At 44.9% G+C, this 19,940-nt stretch overlaps 1 protein-coding gene across 8 annotated transcripts in view; it reads left to right on the top strand.

Annotated features, from left to right (window-relative positions):
- Nucleotides 1-17,757, top strand: part of ENOX1 (ecto-NOX disulfide-thiol exchanger 1) — a 524,830-nt gene extending 507,073 nt beyond the window's left edge. For all 8 annotated transcript variants that reach the window (XM_019650344.1, XM_019650343.1, XM_019650337.1 and 5 more), the window contains 2 exons: nucleotides 6,189-6,274; nucleotides 16,788-17,757. In XM_019650344.1, coding sequence (XP_019505889.1) covers nucleotides 6,189-6,274; nucleotides 16,788-16,919 — 218 coding nt within the window. In that variant the 3' untranslated portion in view covers nucleotides 16,920-17,757. The remainder of the gene's footprint in view (nucleotides 1-6,188; nucleotides 6,275-16,787) is intronic.
- The last annotated feature ends 2,183 nt before the right edge of the window (nucleotides 17,758-19,940 follow it).

Genomic DNA, 19,940 nt, shown 5'->3' with positions numbered 1-19,940 from the left:
ACCTTTAACATTAAAGAGAAGGTCGAGATGATCACTTCGTAAGTTATATAAATGTCTAATCACTATGTCATACACCTGAAACTAGTATAATGTTGTATGTCAACTGTAATTGAAAAATAAAAAAAATAATAAAAGTCAAAAAATGAAACCAAAAAATTGTACAGCATAGTGACTATAGTTCAATAATAATACTGTATTGCATATTTCAAAGTGGATTAGGCAGTAGACCTTAAAAATTCTCATCACAAGAAATAAAATTTGTTAACTGTGTGGTGATGGATGTTAACTAGACTTAGTGTGATCATTTCACAATATATACAAATATCAAGTCATGGTGTTATATACCTAAAACTATTATAATGTTATGTGCTAATTACATCTCAATTTTTAAAAATTTGATTTGCTTAACAAAAGGAAAACTTGTCTGGACTCCATCATCCTTTTCAACCAACAGCCCATTTGCCTGTTCGCCATCCAAAGCATAACTTCTCTAAGCAGCGTCTACACTCACAGTCTCCATTTGCTTTCCCCCACTCTCTCTTCAGCCCACTCGGGCCTGGCTTCCATCCTCACACTGAAGCTGCTCTGATCAATGTGACCAGAGAATGTCACATGGCCAATTTCTCAACACCTTCCACCTGTCACCTGCGCTTCACACAGTTGACTACTCACATCTGGAACTACTTTCTCCTCTTGGCTATCACGACACCACTTTCTTATTGGTCACTCCCTCTACGATTCCTCTGATGGGTTTCCTCAGTTTAAGCTCGAAGCCTGGGGCTTCTTCAGGGTGTAGTCTCGAGGCTTCTTTGCTACCTGGGTAACCTCAGTGAGCACTTTGGCTTCAAATCTCTTTTTTTGCTACCGACTCACAAATGTGTATCATCTCCAACTACCCTTCGGTATCTCCACGTAGATACTAGTGGACATCTCAGATTTAATAAGGCTAAAACAGAACTCTTGGTCCCGCCCTTCTCTCTGCCCTAATATGCTCCTCCCCTGGTCCTCCCAGCTGGGAAAATGGTACCATCCAGGGGCTCAGGGCACATACTGAGGACTCACCCTTGATTCCCCCCGATGTTTTCCGCTCACAGGCAGTCCATCAGCTCTGCCTTCACTGTCCACTCCTGTCTGGTCCACGTCACTGCTTGCCACTTCAGATCTTGTGCAGAGGCTTCTAATTGGTCTTCCAGTTTCTCTTTTATCTGTTCACCACACAGCAGCTTGAATGAGATTTTTAAAACACAGTTCAGATCATATCATGCCCCTGCTTAGAACGCCTCTGCTGCTTTCCTACTGTATTTAGAATTTAATCTAAACCCCTAACTGGCACACAAGGCCCCAGCTGATCTGGTTCCCACCCCCCTCTAAACACATGCCGTCCCACTCCCCAGCGCAGTGTGTTCCTGCCGGCTTATCTCCACCTCAGGGCCTTTGTACTTTCTGTTGACTGTACCTGGAGGAGTCTTCCCCCAGGATATCTGTAGTTGGTTCCTTCTCACCTGATACTCAGGAAAATGTACCTTCACTCAACCTCCCAGTGCAAAGTAGCACTCCAGCAAGCTTGAGGTGACCCTCTATTCTGTCCTATTACTTCTTGTTGTCTTCGCTCTGCTTACAGCTACCTGAAAATAGCTCCATTAATCTTTATGTTTAGCATCGGCTTTGCTTACCTAGAATATAAGTTCCCCAAGAGCAGGTACCTTGTCTGTCTTGTGCGACACTGTTCCATGGCACCTTGGCACCTAATTGCTGCTAAGGAGATGATTAAAGAAAAGAGGATGAAGCAATAAGCATCTAGTACCAGTTGGTTAATTTAAATACTGCCCCTTTGGTCCTCAGTCTAAAGATGAGAATGAACTAGATGATTTTGGTGGGGAAAGCTCAAAATGCCTTTGTGCCTGTTTAAATGGGCCTTCCAGTGAGGGATTTACCACTGAGCTGGTTTATATATCTATCTCTCTAATGTAGTTTTCAAAGCCCTGAGAAGTGCAGACAGCTTGAGTACTGACAGCCTCCTATACTCCTTTCTTATATTCATAAGTTAGGTACTTCCACTGTGGGAAACCCGCTCTTAAACATGGAGAGCTCTGCTTCTCCATGGAAATGGCCACGACCAATTGTTGTGTCTGTCCCTTTGGCGATCCACCAATTCAGTATTGGCCAAGTTCTCCACCCTCAGTTTCTAGTGTTCCTTTCACCAAGCCTTTAGGTCCCTCCCAAAGGACCATAAAATCATCTCCAGTTTCTGGTTTGTAGCATTTTTCCTTTGACTTTGAGTTACAGCTATGGTTTTTTTGATTTTCAAAAAACATCCCAGTTCTTTTAAAGGAGCTGCAAAGAAGATTTGGTTGATTATTTAGGAAGCTCCCTTTCAGGTGAATCTGATCCAAAACTGGGCCTAGAAATGACATTTTCTCACGTAGCATGACTGATGCTTCTGAGACGGGCAGGGGAAGAAGCAAGGAAAAGGGGTACAGTGCTTAAGAGGATGAAGACCAGTGCTTCTGTCTGCTGTGTCTCTAGAAATACTGAATAACTTGGTTTCCATTCATAGGAAGAGATTGGGAAACCTTTATGTAACTGCCTACCTTGGCTCCACAGGTCTCTAAATTTTAGGCAATTGCTAAACTTTATTATAAAGAAAAGCTTGTTAATATCAACTACCATCAAGATGGTTCTGTATACTCCTCTAAGAAAACATACTCACGTCTGAGTCAGGATTTCTAATCTGATGTTAGCAAGATATTTAGAAATCATATTCGTTTTATGAACAAAATAGTTTCAGTAAAAAGTTTCCATGCCCAAAGATAAACAAACAAAACTAAAGACCAAAAAAAAGATACATAAGACGACATCAAACTAAAAAGCTTCTGCACAGTAAAAGAAACCATCAACAATACAAAGAGGCAACCAACTGAATGGGAGGAGATATTTGCAAACAATGCCTCCAATAAGGAGCTAATATCCAAAATATATAAAGACATCAGATGAAAAAGGAAAAAAACCTTCTGATTTCACTCATATGTGGAATGTAGAAAAAGAGAAACAAACTCATAGATACAGACAACAGATTGGTGATTACCAAAGGGGAAGGAGATAGGGGAGAGGTGAAGTGGGTAAAGGGGGTCAAATATATAGTGACAGGTGGAAACTAGGCTTTTGGTGGTGAGCACTCTATAGTGCAAACAGATACCAACGTATAATGCCATACACTGAAAACTTACTTTATTCACCAGTGTTACCTCAATCAAACACATTAATTAAACAAAAAGTGTCCATGCGCAAACCCCCAGGTTGCTCTGACCTTCTGAATCCATAACAGGATGAGTTCAGGGCAGGACTCACCAGTGAATGATGCCTCAAAGTTACCTGAGTTTTGAAAGATGGTTACATCAGTGGTTAGTACTAGCAACAATGTTTGAGGTTCTTATTTATTGATAATAGAACAAAAGCACAGCAGGAATTTTGAGCAAGCATACTGGCTATTCTTAGTGCTAGAGGATAAATGCATTCAACATACATTTATTATAAATGCAAACTGTGTTCCCAAGACTGAGCCAGTGCCCACAGAGACTGCGTAAGAGCAGGGGTGCAGAGCCTAGATGGGGACAGAGGGACAGCGCTCAGTGAGGGAGCAAATACAGAGGGATACCAACATCTCCGAGGCAACAGAAGCAGGCACCGCAGGCCCTCCCGTGTCTGGTTCCCCTAAAGTTCCTCTTTTGGCACTTCGTCTCCTAGGCCAAGAGTTATCAACCTCTCCGCATGCCCCCCACCCCGTCCTCTTCTGCCTCATTCCGTTCATTCCACCGACGACATTTAACTTCACACCACACTCCCACGGGCATTTATAGGCCAGGCTGTGGGTTGTCCGGGAGATGTTGCTAAGTCTCTGTCCAGCGGGGCTATTAATATGAAAAATCTTCTCTTCTGTTTGCTGAGGACCTTGGAGTCCTTAACTCCTAAGCCTGGTCAAGCTTGTCTACCTTCTGAGATGCCCCTTGCCCCATGGGAAGCCCACACATCCATGTCACCCCAAACACTGCAACGCCACACTGCTCCCCAGTTCAGCCCCATATCTCCCCTGTGCTCCGGTAGGTGCAAAGCCAGGCCAGTCAGTCCGCTGCCTGAGCAGCTGTCCACCCCGGGGAAGGATGCTCCCCGTCTGTCGCCGCAGCCCTCTCTCTCTGTGGGCCACGCTCTTGGCCCGGCCCCTCCCCCCTCTGGAAGAACCCGTGTGTGAGAAGAAAAAAGCTGCCCTCCTCCTTATGGGGGTGGGGGCCTGCCTATCATTTGTTGGGGGGCTCTCGGTGGAAAGTGCTGGACATAGTACCACTTGTCCTCAACCTGGGACAACGGGGACAGCCCCACTGACCATCCTGAAACACAGGCAGCTTCCCTAAGAATTCTGCCCCCTCCCACTTATGGAATGCAAATGGAAGGGTTATTTTTTTAGTATTTCTATTCTATTTTTTTTTTTTTTAGTAAATCGTTCATGAGTCCCGTATTTTAACTCGTGTTAGTAACAGGATTACTTACAGTGCTACCTCGCCAGATTTGAGAATTTCAGACACAGGGAAGTAGTTGCCAGGTCTATAAAATTAAAATATAAATTAACAAATAAAGTGGAAGGAGGGGAACAAGACAGTGCCGCTTAAACACGTGAAAAATATTTGCCACCTAGAGATATTAAAACTACATTATTACCTTTTTATCATCACCATTATTTCATAAAAGAAGGACATTTTAGCAAAGAAAAAGGAAGCACATCATCTCAGAATAAAATGGTAGTGCTTTACGTCTCAGGACAAACAGATCAATTTCTGAAAGTGGGGTTTGAGCTTTATGGAGAAATGTAATGAACTGTTTCTATCTTTCTCATTTCACTATAAATTAAAAAAAATATATACATATATAAACCAAAAAAAAATATACAATATAAACCAAAAAAAAAAAAAACAGAAGAAGAAGAAGAAGAACACCTGCCCAAAATCCGTATTCTGAGGACAGCCTTAGACAGTGCTTGTCTAGATGCTTTGGTTCTCTAGCCTCAGCCTATAGATAAACTGGGAACTTTTCTTCAAAAACTGGCACACATCCCACCGTGTCCCAAACACCACACAGGAGACCAGGGGACCATGACAACCTATTGCAGGTCAGTCCAAGGTCACCTGCAATTCATAGGATGACCTAGTGCAAGAAGGACATGCTTTCATCTGGTGCTGCCCAGGTTCCATTTCATACAAGGTGTTTCTTCCCTTCACTTTGGCTTTTGAGCATCAAAGCTTCTGAATAAGCAATGTGAGGGCTTATCCTCGGATTCAAGCCACCTCACACCCTGCTTAAAAGAGGACCAGAACATTGTCGGTCTGAACACAATCGCTTAACAAATAGCAGCACATAGTCTGGGGAGTCAGCGTCCTCAATGCCACTGTTTTGACTTTGGATCTAGGAGCAGGGAGGGTGGAAAGGTAACGCTTTTACTTCAGCCCTGCCACCAACATCCAGCTTTTCCTTGGTCCATACCATGTTGACGGTTGATTTTCATGATAGAAAAGCCTCTTGAGTGATAATCAGACTCCAGCCAAAAACGATCCGTTCCTGGTAAACGATCTTGTAAATTACAGCAGCGAGAAGAAGAGAACGAGCAGCTCCGTTTAAGCCGCAGAAACAACCAGGGGGGAAACGCAGAGGTTTCAGGAAGGATTTACGCGTCCTTCAGGGGCCGCTGGGGGAAATATGGATTCAATACTTTTCATAACTAGCAGCTACAATTATCAGGGAACTCAGAGGCGATGTGATTTCTGACCCAAGTGTGTGAGCCGTTTTCCTCCTGCAAAGCCCACTGCGGAAAAGAAAAGACATGAGTTTATCCTTCCAATAACCACAGCTTTATATTGGTCAATCGAGCGTAAAATTGGTAGTTGGGGTACTTCCAGGAGTCTTTGTTTAGCAAAACTTTTATTCGTCTATAGATTGGCTCAGAGTCTAGCCTTTGTAGCCACTGGCATTCCATGGAGCGGGCCCTTACTGATCGCTGGTTGAGTGCTGTTAAGACTTGGCAAGACTATAACTTAACCTGATAAAAGCGTCATTGGGGTCATATGACATTAGGCGGTGTCATCTCATGGATGAGACTCTTATTCGCCTCTCAGTACTGTCCAACGTTTGTCTTTTTAATTCAGGCATCATATCAACGTTTCTTCACGTCCACCCTTTTGGAGCCAACATAGAATACCTGTGGTCATACATGCAGCAGCTGGACTCCAAGGTAAGTCTGTATCTCAAGGACACTTGCATTGCTGACACTTAGCATGTTGATTGCTGGCTGCAGGGGGACCCGGTGTGAGCTGCATTAGGGATACGATTGTGTCTTGGTAGAAAGAAAAGCAGTTATCAAAAATGACAGTGACTTTCAGCAGATGTCAAATTACTTTCAAAAGCATAGGAAGGATTTAAAATTGTAGGTTTTTCAGTCTCCTAAAATTGTAGGTTGGCCTAAAAGTTCCCAAAACAAGGGAGAAATTGGGTCTGGGTGGTTGATGGAACATTTTCCTTAATACTGTATTCTCACAGGTTCCTATGTTAAGGACTCCACACAACAGAGGAAAAATCACCTGAAATTACATAAAAGTCTGATATGACTCTCAAGAAAACTGTATTAATGGTTGTTTTTCAGCATTATTCTCAAAATGGCAAAAGTGACTACACAGTCAGCTTTGTCCCCGCAGGGTCACTCCTAGAGTCAGGCCATCACTCCTTATTTCTCTGAGGCTCCATTTTCCCCATCTGCACCTAAGCTGTGCTCCTCGCCCAGTGTTTAGAGTGTTTGTCGTCTAAAATGAAGGGATAAAAAGAGCTCCGTTCCTGTATCGAATTCCAGGGACCCATGAGAGGGGCCCCTGCAGAAATAAAGTGATGTCATTAACCAGTACAGGGGATGGTCACAGAGTCGAGCAGGGAAGCGAGGCCTGCTGCTGCAGAGCTTGTTGGGAAGAGAAATGGGAATGAGGACTCTTCCAGAGAGCACAGCGAAGTGTGTGGCATTTGAAGGGCCAGCCGCACAGCCCACCGCTCTGCGACCCTGAAATGCACACATCTCAGTCATTCTAAATCTTCAGCAGTCAGTATCGATTAAATTACGACAGTGCTCTTACTTTGATTCACACGATCTTACCAATTCATGATCCCACAGCTGCTTGACCTTACAAACAGGCCTTATTACTTCCCCTTTGAGAGACATCGCCTGGAACAAAACGTACTCTTCAGTCGTAGACACGCATGCCCTGATTCTCTCACAGCTGGTGATAGGGTGGACCAACGCAGAGGGAAAGAGTTTGAGGGCATTGCAAGATTCTTGAAGCTCAAAGTCATAGCATTGCCTTCTCTGTGGGCTCCCCTTGTATGGATGGGGACCTAACAGAAAATGCTCATTGTAACTCGCATGAAATGGGAAGGAATTGCTGTAGATGCCACTTGGTTGAAATGGAGCATTGAAGGACCCCTTCATTTTCCTTCGCCAATAGCATTCTTCCCTAAGATCGCCACTACCTTTGTCTGGAGAATTAAATGAAATACTGCTTGTACCAATGTGGCCTAGAATCAGCCCTCAAGAAATTACTCCTGTTGTCACTGTCATCGTCCCTTGTTTGGCTGCCATTCCGTTCCTCCCCTTTATGGAAATCCTAAGTGGGAAGGCTTGCCTGAGAAGCAGTTGTTGAATGAGCTGAAACGGCCAACAAATCCACTGGTTATTTATCTAAGAATTTCTGGGTTTTGTCTTCTGTCTGCTCCACCAGTGAGGGTTGACAATCGTGTGTGTGTGTGTGTGTGTGTGTGTGTGTGTGACACAAGTGTGCATGCACGTGCATGTGTGCATGTGTGTGTAAAGTCACCTGGAGTGATAAAGAAAGAATTACGTCTGTAGGATGGATGTTCTTGTTTTAGTCTTACCTCAGGACAATTCGCGTGCTCAGCTGAGATTTGTGTGGTCTCCCTCAGAAGTCTCTGAGGAGAGAATTCGCATACCCGGTCTCTGGTCATTAGGTGATGGGCCTTTCTGGAAGGGATTCAGTCAAGGGGAATTCCATTTCATCTCAGACTGGTGCCATTATTTTAGAAGATAATGAAGAAGGTATGTTCCTCACAGAGGAAATACACGGGGTCTTCCCCAGACAGCCTTTGATCTCCTGAATGAAATCATGAAATGTTCAGCAGAGCTGTCAAGTATTTTCTGCATGCCTAAGGTAAATAATAGTAATAATAATAATAATAAATGTGTGTGTGTGTGTGTGTGTATATTATATAAAACTGCTCTGACTTACAGACTCCTGGGTGCTAGGGATTGGCCTCAACATTCTTTCTATCCCAGTGAGGCTGAAAGGATATTGACTTTTTAATCCAGAGAGAAAATTATTGCCATAAGCTGGAATCCCATATCCTCGGGGCTCGAAGCAGAAAACAAAATAATGAGAGGTTGCCCTCCAGGTATCCAGCAGGGCCTTGACCGTCCTCAGCTGGAAAAGGCTCATAACCCTGGAGCCGCCACCGGCCTGGTGGCACCACGGGTCCCCAGTGCCCGGCCTGGAGCACCTGCGTCTGGCTAATCAGAACCAACAGAGTGTCATGGACCTCCCCACAATGTTTGCTTCATGTTGCTTTAGGCACTGAATTTCCCACACACACACACACACACACACACACACCAACTCCACAATCCTCCCCACCCCAGGGACGGGCGCAGCGGGGGTGCCGACTCTAGTAGGATAGCTATTTAAAAATTCCACTTAGAACAACACAGTTTCCTTGGCATTGGACACCATCACCACGAATGCTGTCAAATAGCATGTAGAGTTTGCCTGTCCCAGGGCTGGCGAGAGCAAGGAAAGCAGGCCCAGTCCAGCCTGTAAGGAGCTGTTTTCATTAGGATCTCCCCAAAGGCCGCATGTGGGTATGCGAATGATTAGAAATGGAAGGAGAGACAGGAACTAATTGAAATCCTCCTGGGCATGTAAATTGGACATGGCTCCCTAAAACTGTGTAGCCCAGTAACAGGCCATTTTCCAGTTAAATATTATTCCTGCTCTTGATAATGATATTTGCGTATCTTTCTCTTCTCAGCCTCTTCTAAACCACTCCCTCGCATTCTCTCAGCTGTCTCTCATGTCGAAAAACACACAACCAAGTCAGAAGGAGTCATTCCGAGGAAGACAGGGCAAGGGCGGTGGGGGGATATGGTTTCGGGAAGCTTTGCTTAGTCAAAACTCATGCCTGGGTGCAGGCTGGTGAGCTCCCCAACAGGCAAGACTGTCTGGAAAATGGTTTCTGACTGACGCACAGTCTCCCACGTCAGCCCAGAGGCCTCCAGCTCACTCGCTGGTCCTAAAGAGCAAGCAGTGAAGCCTTAGCGGGCGAGTGTTTCCCATCTTAGGCAATAGCACGGCTCTCTCTGCTGTCCCCCAGTGGATGCACTCTTTAGAGTAAGACCCAGGTCTCCACGTGTGGGTGCCCCCTCCACATCTGGGTGGCCTCTTCCCCAGGCCCACGGGGTGGATGATTTGGACACAGCGGAGGCCCAGATGCCAGAGGATGTATTATAGAAAGGCCTGCCTTTGGGGCATGGCGCCACGGCTCTGCCACAGGCACGTACGCATTTCCCACCAAAGGGCCAGACCATTCGCATTTCTGTGCTAACAGCATACCTCTGGAAGCACAAAATTGGCATCTCTTGCCAGTTCCAAGGAGATTCAAATGGGCCTTACCTGGAGAGTATTCTTTTCCAGACCATAGCTAGGCAGTCAGGGCAGACGAAATGTCCCCGGGAGGGTTTGTAAGATTGCCCACCTGAATAATATTTAATGGTATGTATATGCTGGAGTTCTCCTAAATAGCTACCTGTCACAGTGTATTAATGAGTAAATGGGTTTTCTGTTGCTTAGACAGGCTGTAATGAATGTGTTTTTTAGATATCAGCCCTGGAAAGCGTATGACATATGCGCATCAGAGGTAACTACTTCCTTTTGGCTACATAAAGAATAAAGACAGTTGCTCACCCACAGCAAGAGAAATTGACAGGGTTACCAGGGACCCAGTGAATGAATGCCCACGTAATTCACTGCGTGTCACAGAGCCAGCATGCCCTAGAGCAGCGGTTCTCAACCTGTGTGTCGCAACCCCTTTGGGGGTCAAATGACCCTTTCACAGGGGTCACCTAAGACCATAGGAAAACAAAAAGATATTTACATTATGATTCATAAGAGTAGCAAAATTACAGTTATAGAGTAGCAACGAAAATAATTTTATGGTTGGGGGTCACCACAACATGAGGAACTGTATTAAGGGTCGCGGCGTTAGGAAGGTTGAGAACCGCTGGCCTAGAGGCTAAGAGGAACGGGACTGGCCCGGGCACGAAGGAGAATTAACAACCTTGTAGTCTAGTTGAGGGAATGGTATAATATTAATATCTGTGAACTAACATGCGAATCAGGCGTGACCTAATGAAGTGCTAAAGTGGGCAGGCAGATATTTAATGAAACAGAGGAGGGCGAAAGAGGTGAGTCGTGGATTACCAACAGGAGGTATCCTCAAATCCATGTTTATTCTTGCGGCTTCCCTCGGGGGCACGTTAGCTCTCGTTGCCACGTTTCCTCCCTGTCGGCGCTTCCTCCCCTTCTTTGCTTCCTTCTCTCCTTCTAAGTCTTCTATTTATCTTCATCCTTCTTTCGCGTCCTTTTCCTTCTCCTTATTCCTCTCCCTTATGGGTCCTGCCTTCCCACGTCCTCACCCCTCACCTGTTTGCTTTCTCCTGTTTATACTCCCACACTTTCTCCTTTGGTTCCTTCCGCCTCCTTCCATTCCTTTCGCCATTCTGTATTTGTCTCTGCGAATGTTTATAGCAGGGTGTCTGCGTGCCTATGCCGAGCGTTGCCCGGGGATCTGAAGAATAGAAAAGATTTCCTGGGCACTGAAGGCCAGCAACCAGTTTATCCCATGGAAGGAGAGTTGGGTTGACAGTCGGCTCCTCGGACTCTCCAGCCTCCACAAAGCCTCTGCCGGCGTCTCTGCGGAGCCTCAGACGAGAGCCTCTTGTCACTCGGCTTCCCTTGCCTGACTGATATGGGACGTGGAGCCACCCATCCTTATAATCCAATTGGTTTATGTCTGCTTGCGTCCATTTATACACGTGCTCAGAGGCCCGGCAAGGAGGCTGCAGGCTTGAGCTTGAGTCCGCAAATCAGAAAAAAATTCCAGCAGATCTGACAATAAATTACCTCAGTGGTGGGACCACCAGCAAGCGCCTTCAGTACATGGAGCCTTTATTCCTGCTCAGCTTTTCTTTCTTAAATTAGAGCAAATCAATCCTTTCGAAAAGAATCAATGTTAGAAATGTTTAAACAAAACAGGGGTGGGGAGGGAATCCACTGACGACATCAAAGGCTAAAAATACACAGGCCACCAATTTCTTGGAACAAAAGCCAGCTGGATATGAGGGTAATAAAAAGATCACACTTACCTTCCACAGCACCAAATATCAATACGTGACATATGGGGAGATGAGATTTCCTAGTCATGGCAGCTGCCTCTAACCTATTCATTAGGCCACACGGAGTTCTCTGAACCACGTGTGTTCGATTCTCCTCGTTGCAGCCCTGTGAGAGCCGATGCAATGCTGTGAAAGCCAGGCTGGCTTGCCCTGCGCGGAGCTGTAGCCCCTCCCTCACCAGCTGGGCAAGCAGCCCCTTCCCCGGACCCCAGCTCTCTATCTATGACAAACGAAGCTCGGAGAAGTTCCCTGACCTCCAAAAGGATTCGGGGAAGGGACCTCTGCACAGCTGATGAGGAAATGGGTACATTTCATGCTGAGCTCCACCACTGAGGTCTGGGTGCTTCGTTTTATGTGATAACACCGTAACTCTGAGTTCTCAAGACCGAGAAATTATTGGCAGGAAGATAAAGGATATTGTGAATGCAAAATTGCAAGAACTGACAAATTATTTATAAGGAGAGAAGAAAACGGAATTAAAATAAATCAAGATTCTTTGGCCATGGGGGACGGGGAAGGCAAATTGAATTTTCTCCTCAATTGTTCTTGAAAATCCCAAAATGTAACATCATACAGGTTATTTGGTCAAGGTATAGAAAAGGTTTAAAAACCATTAGCCTAACCTGAAAGCAGCCGCTCCGTGAGCTTTCTCCTGGCATGAGCTATAAACATCTTTAAGGAGATACGCTAGAACCTGGCTGAGAGCCTTATTAAATGATGTTTCAGGTAGCATCTCATTATCTGGGTTTCGTACCTGTGACATGTCCCCGTCCACGTTCCTTATATCTTACTGGCAGAATCAGGCTATCCCCTTGCGCTGCCAACAGCAACTGCTGAGGACGCTGACTCCATTACTTTCATTTCTGGCAGCGTCCAAATCTGAGCTGTGGTCAGTTGGTTATTCAAACTAAGTGACCATGAGAATTTCAAACTCCAGCTTCACTGCTGCTTAGCTGTGTGTCCTTGGACAACTTATTTAACATCTCTGTGCCTCAGTTTCGCCCTCTATTAAATGACAACACGTGAACAGCATTCAGAGCAGTACCTGGCACACAGGAAGTACTGTGAAGTATCGGCTGCCATTTGTCGGGGCTTTGAAGTACACAACACCTATTACGTCCGTCCTCTCAGTTTGAGATCTTTGCCCCAGCCTAGTGGACAGATGAATTGTAAGCGGCTTGCCCAAAGACCAGTGCTTACTGCATGGTGGGGCCAGCACTCAGAGCCAAGTCCTCAGAGCATTCAGTGAGTTTTCCAGTTTCCTTGTCTTGCAAATGAGACAACACCCAAAGAGACTGATTTAGGCAAGGTGAAGAAGCTTGTCAGGGGTCCCGCGGTGACGAGACTCCAAATCTTCTGCCTCCACATGTCTCCCAGCTATCGGAGCCTGTGCTCTTTGTTGAATGAGCTTTCTGAGGAGCTAATGCACACGAAGCACTCACTATGGGCTTTGGCCCCCAGTGAGGACTCAGGAAGGGGTAGCTCCCTCTCTCCTGCTGCCTTCTTCATCCTCTGAGGTTGGAGCTAGGCTCAGGTCAAAAGGCACCATGGGAAAAAAGATGTGCCAGGACCTGCTTGCCGTTGTGGTGAGTGGTTCCCGTGGGGGTTCACTGGCCCCTTCAGTGGGGAATGTTCCATTTGTTGCTGTTGATGCTGTGACTCTAAAGCATTCCCCACAGAGGTCCGGGGTCCTGTACCCGGACCCCTCCCCCAGGACCCCTCTCCGTGAGCCCAGAGGCAATGACCAAAAGGATCCTGTGGGGTTGTCCCTCCGCAGTCCCCACCCCTGTGGCAGTTGCGTCCATGGCTACGAACAAGGCCAGGCAATCTGGGTCTGCGGCCCAGTTCCATACTTACTGCCCGGGTTACCTAATCTCACCGGACCTCAGCTTCCTCGTTTGTACATTATTCCCTCTTGTGAGAGTGTGGTGAGAATGAAAGGTGGTGTTTTCAGAAGATTCTAAAAAGTTCTGGGCGATTGTGAGTTGTTACACTTTTTACAACCAGCTGTAGGGCTGCTGGGTGGCATTCCCTGACCTGGGTGGCATTGCCAGCTGGCCTCCTACACAGACGCTATCTTCAGACCAGGTCTTTATTTTACCCTCAAGAATTCAGCTTTTTCTTCCTTCCTACTGAGCAGCACAAGGCTTCTTCCCATCATTTCCAAGGCAGGTGATAGTAACGCTGGACACAAGCCTATCGTGGGCTAGGGGTACCTGGGTCTGTCAGATGTTCTGTCGCCTCTGCTCCATCTGAGGAAGGCGCGTTCATTCCGGGGTGTCCCTGGGACTTAACTGGAGCCTACTACCATGGACCACCTGTGCTGCCCTCCTCCACAGGACAGGAGGGAACTTGTTTACAGGACAGCGCGGCCTCATACAGCTTAGGGCAAACTGCCTCCTAGACCAACGAAAAACTGGGCTTGGCCACATACTTCTGCGTTCTTGTTTCCTTTGCCTCCTGAGCACGGCGTGCGACCCACCTACCACAAAAGGTTGGATATTAGCGTGTTATATCTAACAGCACTGATATATGGATATATAGACAGGGTCCTCACGCCAGGCCCTGCACTACACGTTCCATGTAATTCTCCCAGCAACACTGAGAGGGCTGTGGTTATTTCTGTTCTCCACATGAGAAACTGAGAATTAAAGCTGGTAAATGAGCCGCGCCAAGTCACACAGCTGGCTTGAGGATTAGCCCAGATTAAAACCCAGGCCTGTCTGAATGGAGTCCTCATTCTGACTTAACCCAACTGTGCCTGAGATAAGAATTACCTGGGTGACTGTGAAGGGTAGATGATGTGGGCTCCCCCCAGGTTGGCTGAACCCCAGTCTCCAGAGAAGGGGCAGGGAAATCTTTTTTAACAAGTACCCCCGGTGCTTGACATTTGAAAGAACAAAGAACAGCTACACTCTTGGTTATTCACCTGCAGCTGAGGACAGTCCTGGAGGGAGCTGAAAGCACCCCGAGGCTCAGGCCCCAGCCTGCACGCAGCGGCTTTGTCCCCAATTCTGTCTTGATAAAACACCTGTGCAGCTCACTCAGGTTTCTCAGCTATGAAATGGAGATGGCTCAGTGTCTGCCTCTCACCTGTCGTCACAGGAGGGTGGTGAGAACGAGGTGAGGATATCGGCGAAGGTGCCCTGCCCTGTGCACACTGAAAAAGAATGCACTTTTCAGGTCACTAGGAACCTGCTTAGTGGCTTTTGTGGGTTGATCTGGGATCTAATAAGCCATTTAATATGGTTTTACGGGGAAATGCATTCAGCTTTCAAAATAATTCACTCAAAATTTTTAGAATACAATTGACTTTAACTTTCAGAACTGCCTAGTGAGGGCTAAAAAAAAAAATTACTTTTCCTCCCACCTTCTTAGTTCTTCTAGCTGGGCAAAAAACCAAATTAACAGAGATTAACAGGGGAAAATCAAAGTTGAATACATGCACCCGGGGAAGTCACATAAGCAGGAATATTCCAATACTGAGTATATACTGTGTTTCCCCGAAAATAAGACCGGATCTTATATAAATTTTTGCTCCAACAATCTACATTTATTCATTTATTCATGTACAAAAATCTATATTTATTCAAACAGTCATGTCTGGCTGACGATCTTAACTGGGGCTTATGTTTGAGGTAGGGCTTATATCACGAGCATCCTGAAAAATCACACTAGGGCTTATTTTACAGTTAGGTCTTATTTGGGGGGGAACACGGTAATAAAAGAGAAAAGGGGGGACTGGGTCTTAGATTTCAGAAGTGAGAATAAGCGACTTACAGGTAAGTGATAAAGAGCTGGACACACAAGGCGAGAAGATTCTCACTGAGCAACTCAGACAGTGGGCCACGGGGCATCTAGCTAACAGCCTGTGGCCCTCCGATTTACCGCGCTTAATTCAAATTAGGCTAAGCAGGCGTCCTAAGGTTTCCTTCCTGAAGCAGACTTTTGTGTCTCAGTCTCTTGGGCAGGCAGGGGGGCGGGGTGTGGGGGGGAGGGCAGGTCAGAGGTTCTCTCTGAGTCTTGTTTCTTAATAAACAGCTTAAAATTGATATCCCAAAAAGATGGCCTCAGGGTGGCGGAACTTTGGTTCCCTTCAGCCTCTATTGAAGTTTTGTATCATAGGCCCAGGAATCTTCATACCATGGGAAACCTTTTCCACGTGACCATCAAGTGAACCGTTAATTTGACTTCCTGGTCTAAGTGGTCTCTCTTTAAAATTAGTCTTAATATTGTAAATGGGAATTGCAGCATCTAAAACGGTATCGATTAGGTGGTGATTATATCATGGGAAATAAGACTAGCTTTGATTGGTTGAGCATATCTATATCTATGTGCTAAGCCAGTGGTCTTCACTCATCCTTGTGAAATGTTGTCCCCACTTGTTGAGGCTTACAGAGACTATCTTGGAAGGGGTCATTTAGCTCGTAACAATGGTAGATATAAGATTCAAATGGAAATGTAAGACCCCCAACCCCAGGGCCTTAGTCACCTTGCTCTGTGAGGTCCCCATGCACACGCATGGGTCAGGCCGCAAACAGCAAAACCAGAGTGGGGGCTGTTAGAGCAGGATTGCACTTGACTTGTCCTTTATTTGAGAAAAAAATGAATTACTGGTATAAAAATGTATGAAATGAAAACAAAAATTGGTAGAAGAAAGACATTGCATTAAAAAAAAATCTACCTGGATTTTACGACTAGATGTCAAGACTTTTACAGCTGTAGGTTTGGGGTTTCGTTTCATTTCTGTTCCAAATCCTTTAATGTCTTCTGGTCCCTGTGAAAGTTAAAGGAAGAGAAAGAAGTTAGGATGGTGAGAAATCCACCCAAATGCTCTCTAGCCCTCGCTGGGTCACATAGAAGTGGTGCCCTGGGTAGGACAAAGTGGGGGCACCAGCAGCTTTCCAGAAGTGGTGATGGATTGACTCTGAACTCTAGTAAGTCCTATCCGCATCTCCTTTGATATCAAGGGAGGGCTGCTGAGGCGTGGCGCTGCCAGCGAGGTGGCCATCCATATGAAAGGTGAGCCTGGGACTTTCTGTCCATTGGCCTCACTGCAGACCCCACCAGCTGCTCCCACAAGCATCACTGCACCGCTTTCCTTGGCTCCCTTTCTGAGGACATTGGCCAGCCATGCAGAAAACGGCCTGCCATTCGTCTCACTGGAAAAGCACGTCCTTCCCCAGCCCCTTGCCCCCTTTGAGTCCCTTCCCTCACACTGGCTTGTCTTCCTTTCTAACAGATATCTGCAAATGAAATCGAAATGCTTTTGATGAGGCTGCCACGCATGTTTAAGCAGGAATTCACAGGCGTGGGAGCAACGCTGGAAAAAAGGTGGAAGTTGTGTGCCTTTGAAGGAATCAAAACGGCTTAACTGTGAAGAGGAAAAAAAAAAATACCCGTTTCTGGAAATGAAACCGCCTGACCCCGTGCAGGGCTGTGCGTGGAGCGCGGCGCGCGGGCGGGTTGGGGTTGGTCCCTCCCTTGCAGGACCCGCGTGGAGCCATCAGAGCCTGACTGTATTTACATCCGTGGCGTTTCCTTGTGAGTGGAAGTGTAATTGTGTACCAGTTCCCTACAACAAGCAAAGCTTCATACTGTGACAGATCTGTTTGCTCTGAAAACCAATGATTCCACAGTCATAATGATGGCAAGATCTTAAAATACGCTACACTTGAGAATAGCTCACCAAGCAAAATATTTAAAGTTAATGATGGCTGTAGCCATGACTGCTGCTAGGCTGCAGTTGTGTATGAAATGTACAGCTGAGATCATTCAATGACATTTCCCTGGAAGTCTATATTTCTGTTTTAGAAAAAAAAAAAAAGCAATTTTACAGTGAGGAAAAATCATACCAAAAGAAAACTTGAATATGTGTCTGAACAGTTATTGTATTTTGTAAATTAAGTTATATGCTGTTCCAGGGACTCTTGCCTTATTGGAGAGGCAGAACATGTGATTGGACTCCTTGAGAATGCTTTATCAAGAATATTATTTTTCTAATGTAACAATTCTCCATCCTAAGTTCTTTTAACATGGACTGCATAACAATTTTCATAAAATGTAAATAAAGGAAAAATTAGAGCTACTGTCTTGTACTTGGTATGTAATATTCAGGTTTATGCATCAAAATAAACATTCAGTAAATATCCCTGTTACAAATTTTATAGCAAAGATATTAATTTTTTTCAATAAATATGACTTCTGCCATATTGGGTTTGCCACCTATTCTTTGTTATCTTTTAATTCTTCCTTAAGAAGTCTTCACATTCAATCCCATCTCATAGTGCATCCTTTTTAAATGATTAAATGCATTGAGGGACATTAAGAGACAAAACATTATTTCAAACAGGAACATATAAAAATTGTGAAGTGGGAAGAACTAAGAAAAGGAGATTATACAACATTCGAATAGATGTTGCTTGCAAATACCAAGAGCGAGCATCCAAATATAATCAGCATAAAATGCACCTTTGTTTTGTGTATCACAGGCAGGTACAAAGTAGCCAATTAGTTGATTTTATGAATTCCCAGATTTATTTATTTGTATGTTTGCTGGAAGACATACAAGTTAGAGAAGGAATTAAAGAATTCGTACTTGGACCAACAAGTTAAACAGGATTTGGATTCCCCCTCTTTCTTTTAGTTACAAGTAGGGTAGAGCTTTCAACTGTATCTCCTTCCTGCTTTCTTACGTAAGAATCACAGAAAGGACAAGCATTCAAGATATTGATTGATTTTAAATGAAACATTTTTTTAAGGAAGATCGCTGCACAGTGACTGTTCTTTGAAATTCTACAAAAGATGTTCGTAATTTCCTAGTGGACATTGCTGTCCTCAGAGTCTTTTTACTGAGCCCTGAGATATTAAGGAATTTATTCTCACCTCCCATAACTATCAACACATATGTTATGTCCTGGCTCCGTGCTAATGCCGCGTTTTTGTACAACATTTTCCCAAAAGTGTCTCTACGGTGTGAGCCAGGTGACAGGAAAGATGGGATTCAGACTAAATGGCAATATCACATTAAATGTGGAAACACGAGAGGCCTTTCCATTCCCATCTGTCCATGCCCACTATCACCATCCGCCTGACACGAATAATGACAGTCGAAAAGGAGACAACCTCGTTTACAGATACTAGAAAATAGAAAATGAAGAGGTTCACCTGAAAAATAATTTGAAGGAAAGAATTCCATAAAGTGGCTCGTTACAAAGACCTAAAGTCTGGTCGGGACACGAGGTACCGCAATCCAAACTACTTCTCATTGGAAGCATGGGAGATGTTTTCAAATTTGCATTCATACTTTCAGCTATTGCTGGTGGTCACTTTAGCAGAAGGATGCACTGCACAGGCTGAAACCCTAACTCAGAGCTCTTATTAGGAAAAGGAACTGGGAGGGCCTTGTATTAGATCTGACAAGCAGACACTATTTTCTAAACACATGGTCCTGAGCCCTAAATGACAACTCCGAGGAATGAAATGGTTCATGGAGATTCCAAAAATATTTGAGTAATTCCCAGAGATAAGTGTCAGGACTAGGAGAATCTATTTTGGCTGTGAACTTTTATTTATACTTGAAATGAATTATATTAGTAATCTAGAAATATATTAATTATATATATTTAACTTCAATTTATGTGAACAACTTATTTTTGCAGAAAATACTTCTAAATTTTTTGATAGACATTCAGGTGCCATTGGGATTTTAAAGCTCACCTGAGAAAGGAGCTATCATTGGTATCTCTACGAGCCATCTGGAGTCTATATATGTCTGTCACCCCATCCTCTCTAGTCCTCAGGGTAATTCTGTTCAAAGATGCTACTGTTGTCATCATTTGTCACACAAGGAAAATGAGGCTCAGACATTCTAAGTAATTTGGCCAAGTTTGCACAGTTAGTAAATTTTGAATACAGAATTTGAACCCAGGGCCTGACTGACTCCAAATAAATCGTGTTCTTTTTTTCACAATGTCATGCTTCTAGTCCAATCTATTCTCATGCCTCCCATGAACCCAGTGCCCATCCAGTGCCTTTGGATCACTGCTTTTATTCTCCTTTCTTCTCCACCATCCCTTGTACACAAATAGAGATGTGAAATTCTTCAGCCTTTGTCTCCTAAATTTACCCAGCAAGAAATCATGGTTCCTGGATTCCAAGAATAAGCAGAACACTAAAGGTTTGGAGATCCTTGTAATCTGGCCCCAACGGGCTTTTCTGGCTAGCTTTTTCACTGCTTCCCTGAATAGGACTAATATATTTTGCCTTTCTACTTTTGCTTATATATTTCTATTCAAATGGAATGAACTTACATATAGTTATCATAATTCTACATAGCCTTAAGAGGAAAATGCAAAGACTCGCCCCCCTCCACTTCCATGAAGCTTTCCTCCAC

The sequence above is a fragment of the Hipposideros armiger genome, unplaced genomic scaffold (assembly GCF_001890085.2).
Source record: "Hipposideros armiger isolate ML-2016 unplaced genomic scaffold, ASM189008v1 scaffold_139, whole genome shotgun sequence".
Lineage (NCBI taxonomy): Eukaryota > Metazoa > Chordata > Mammalia > Chiroptera > Hipposideridae > Hipposideros > Hipposideros armiger.
This window is presented reverse-complemented; position numbering and strand designations above follow the sequence as displayed.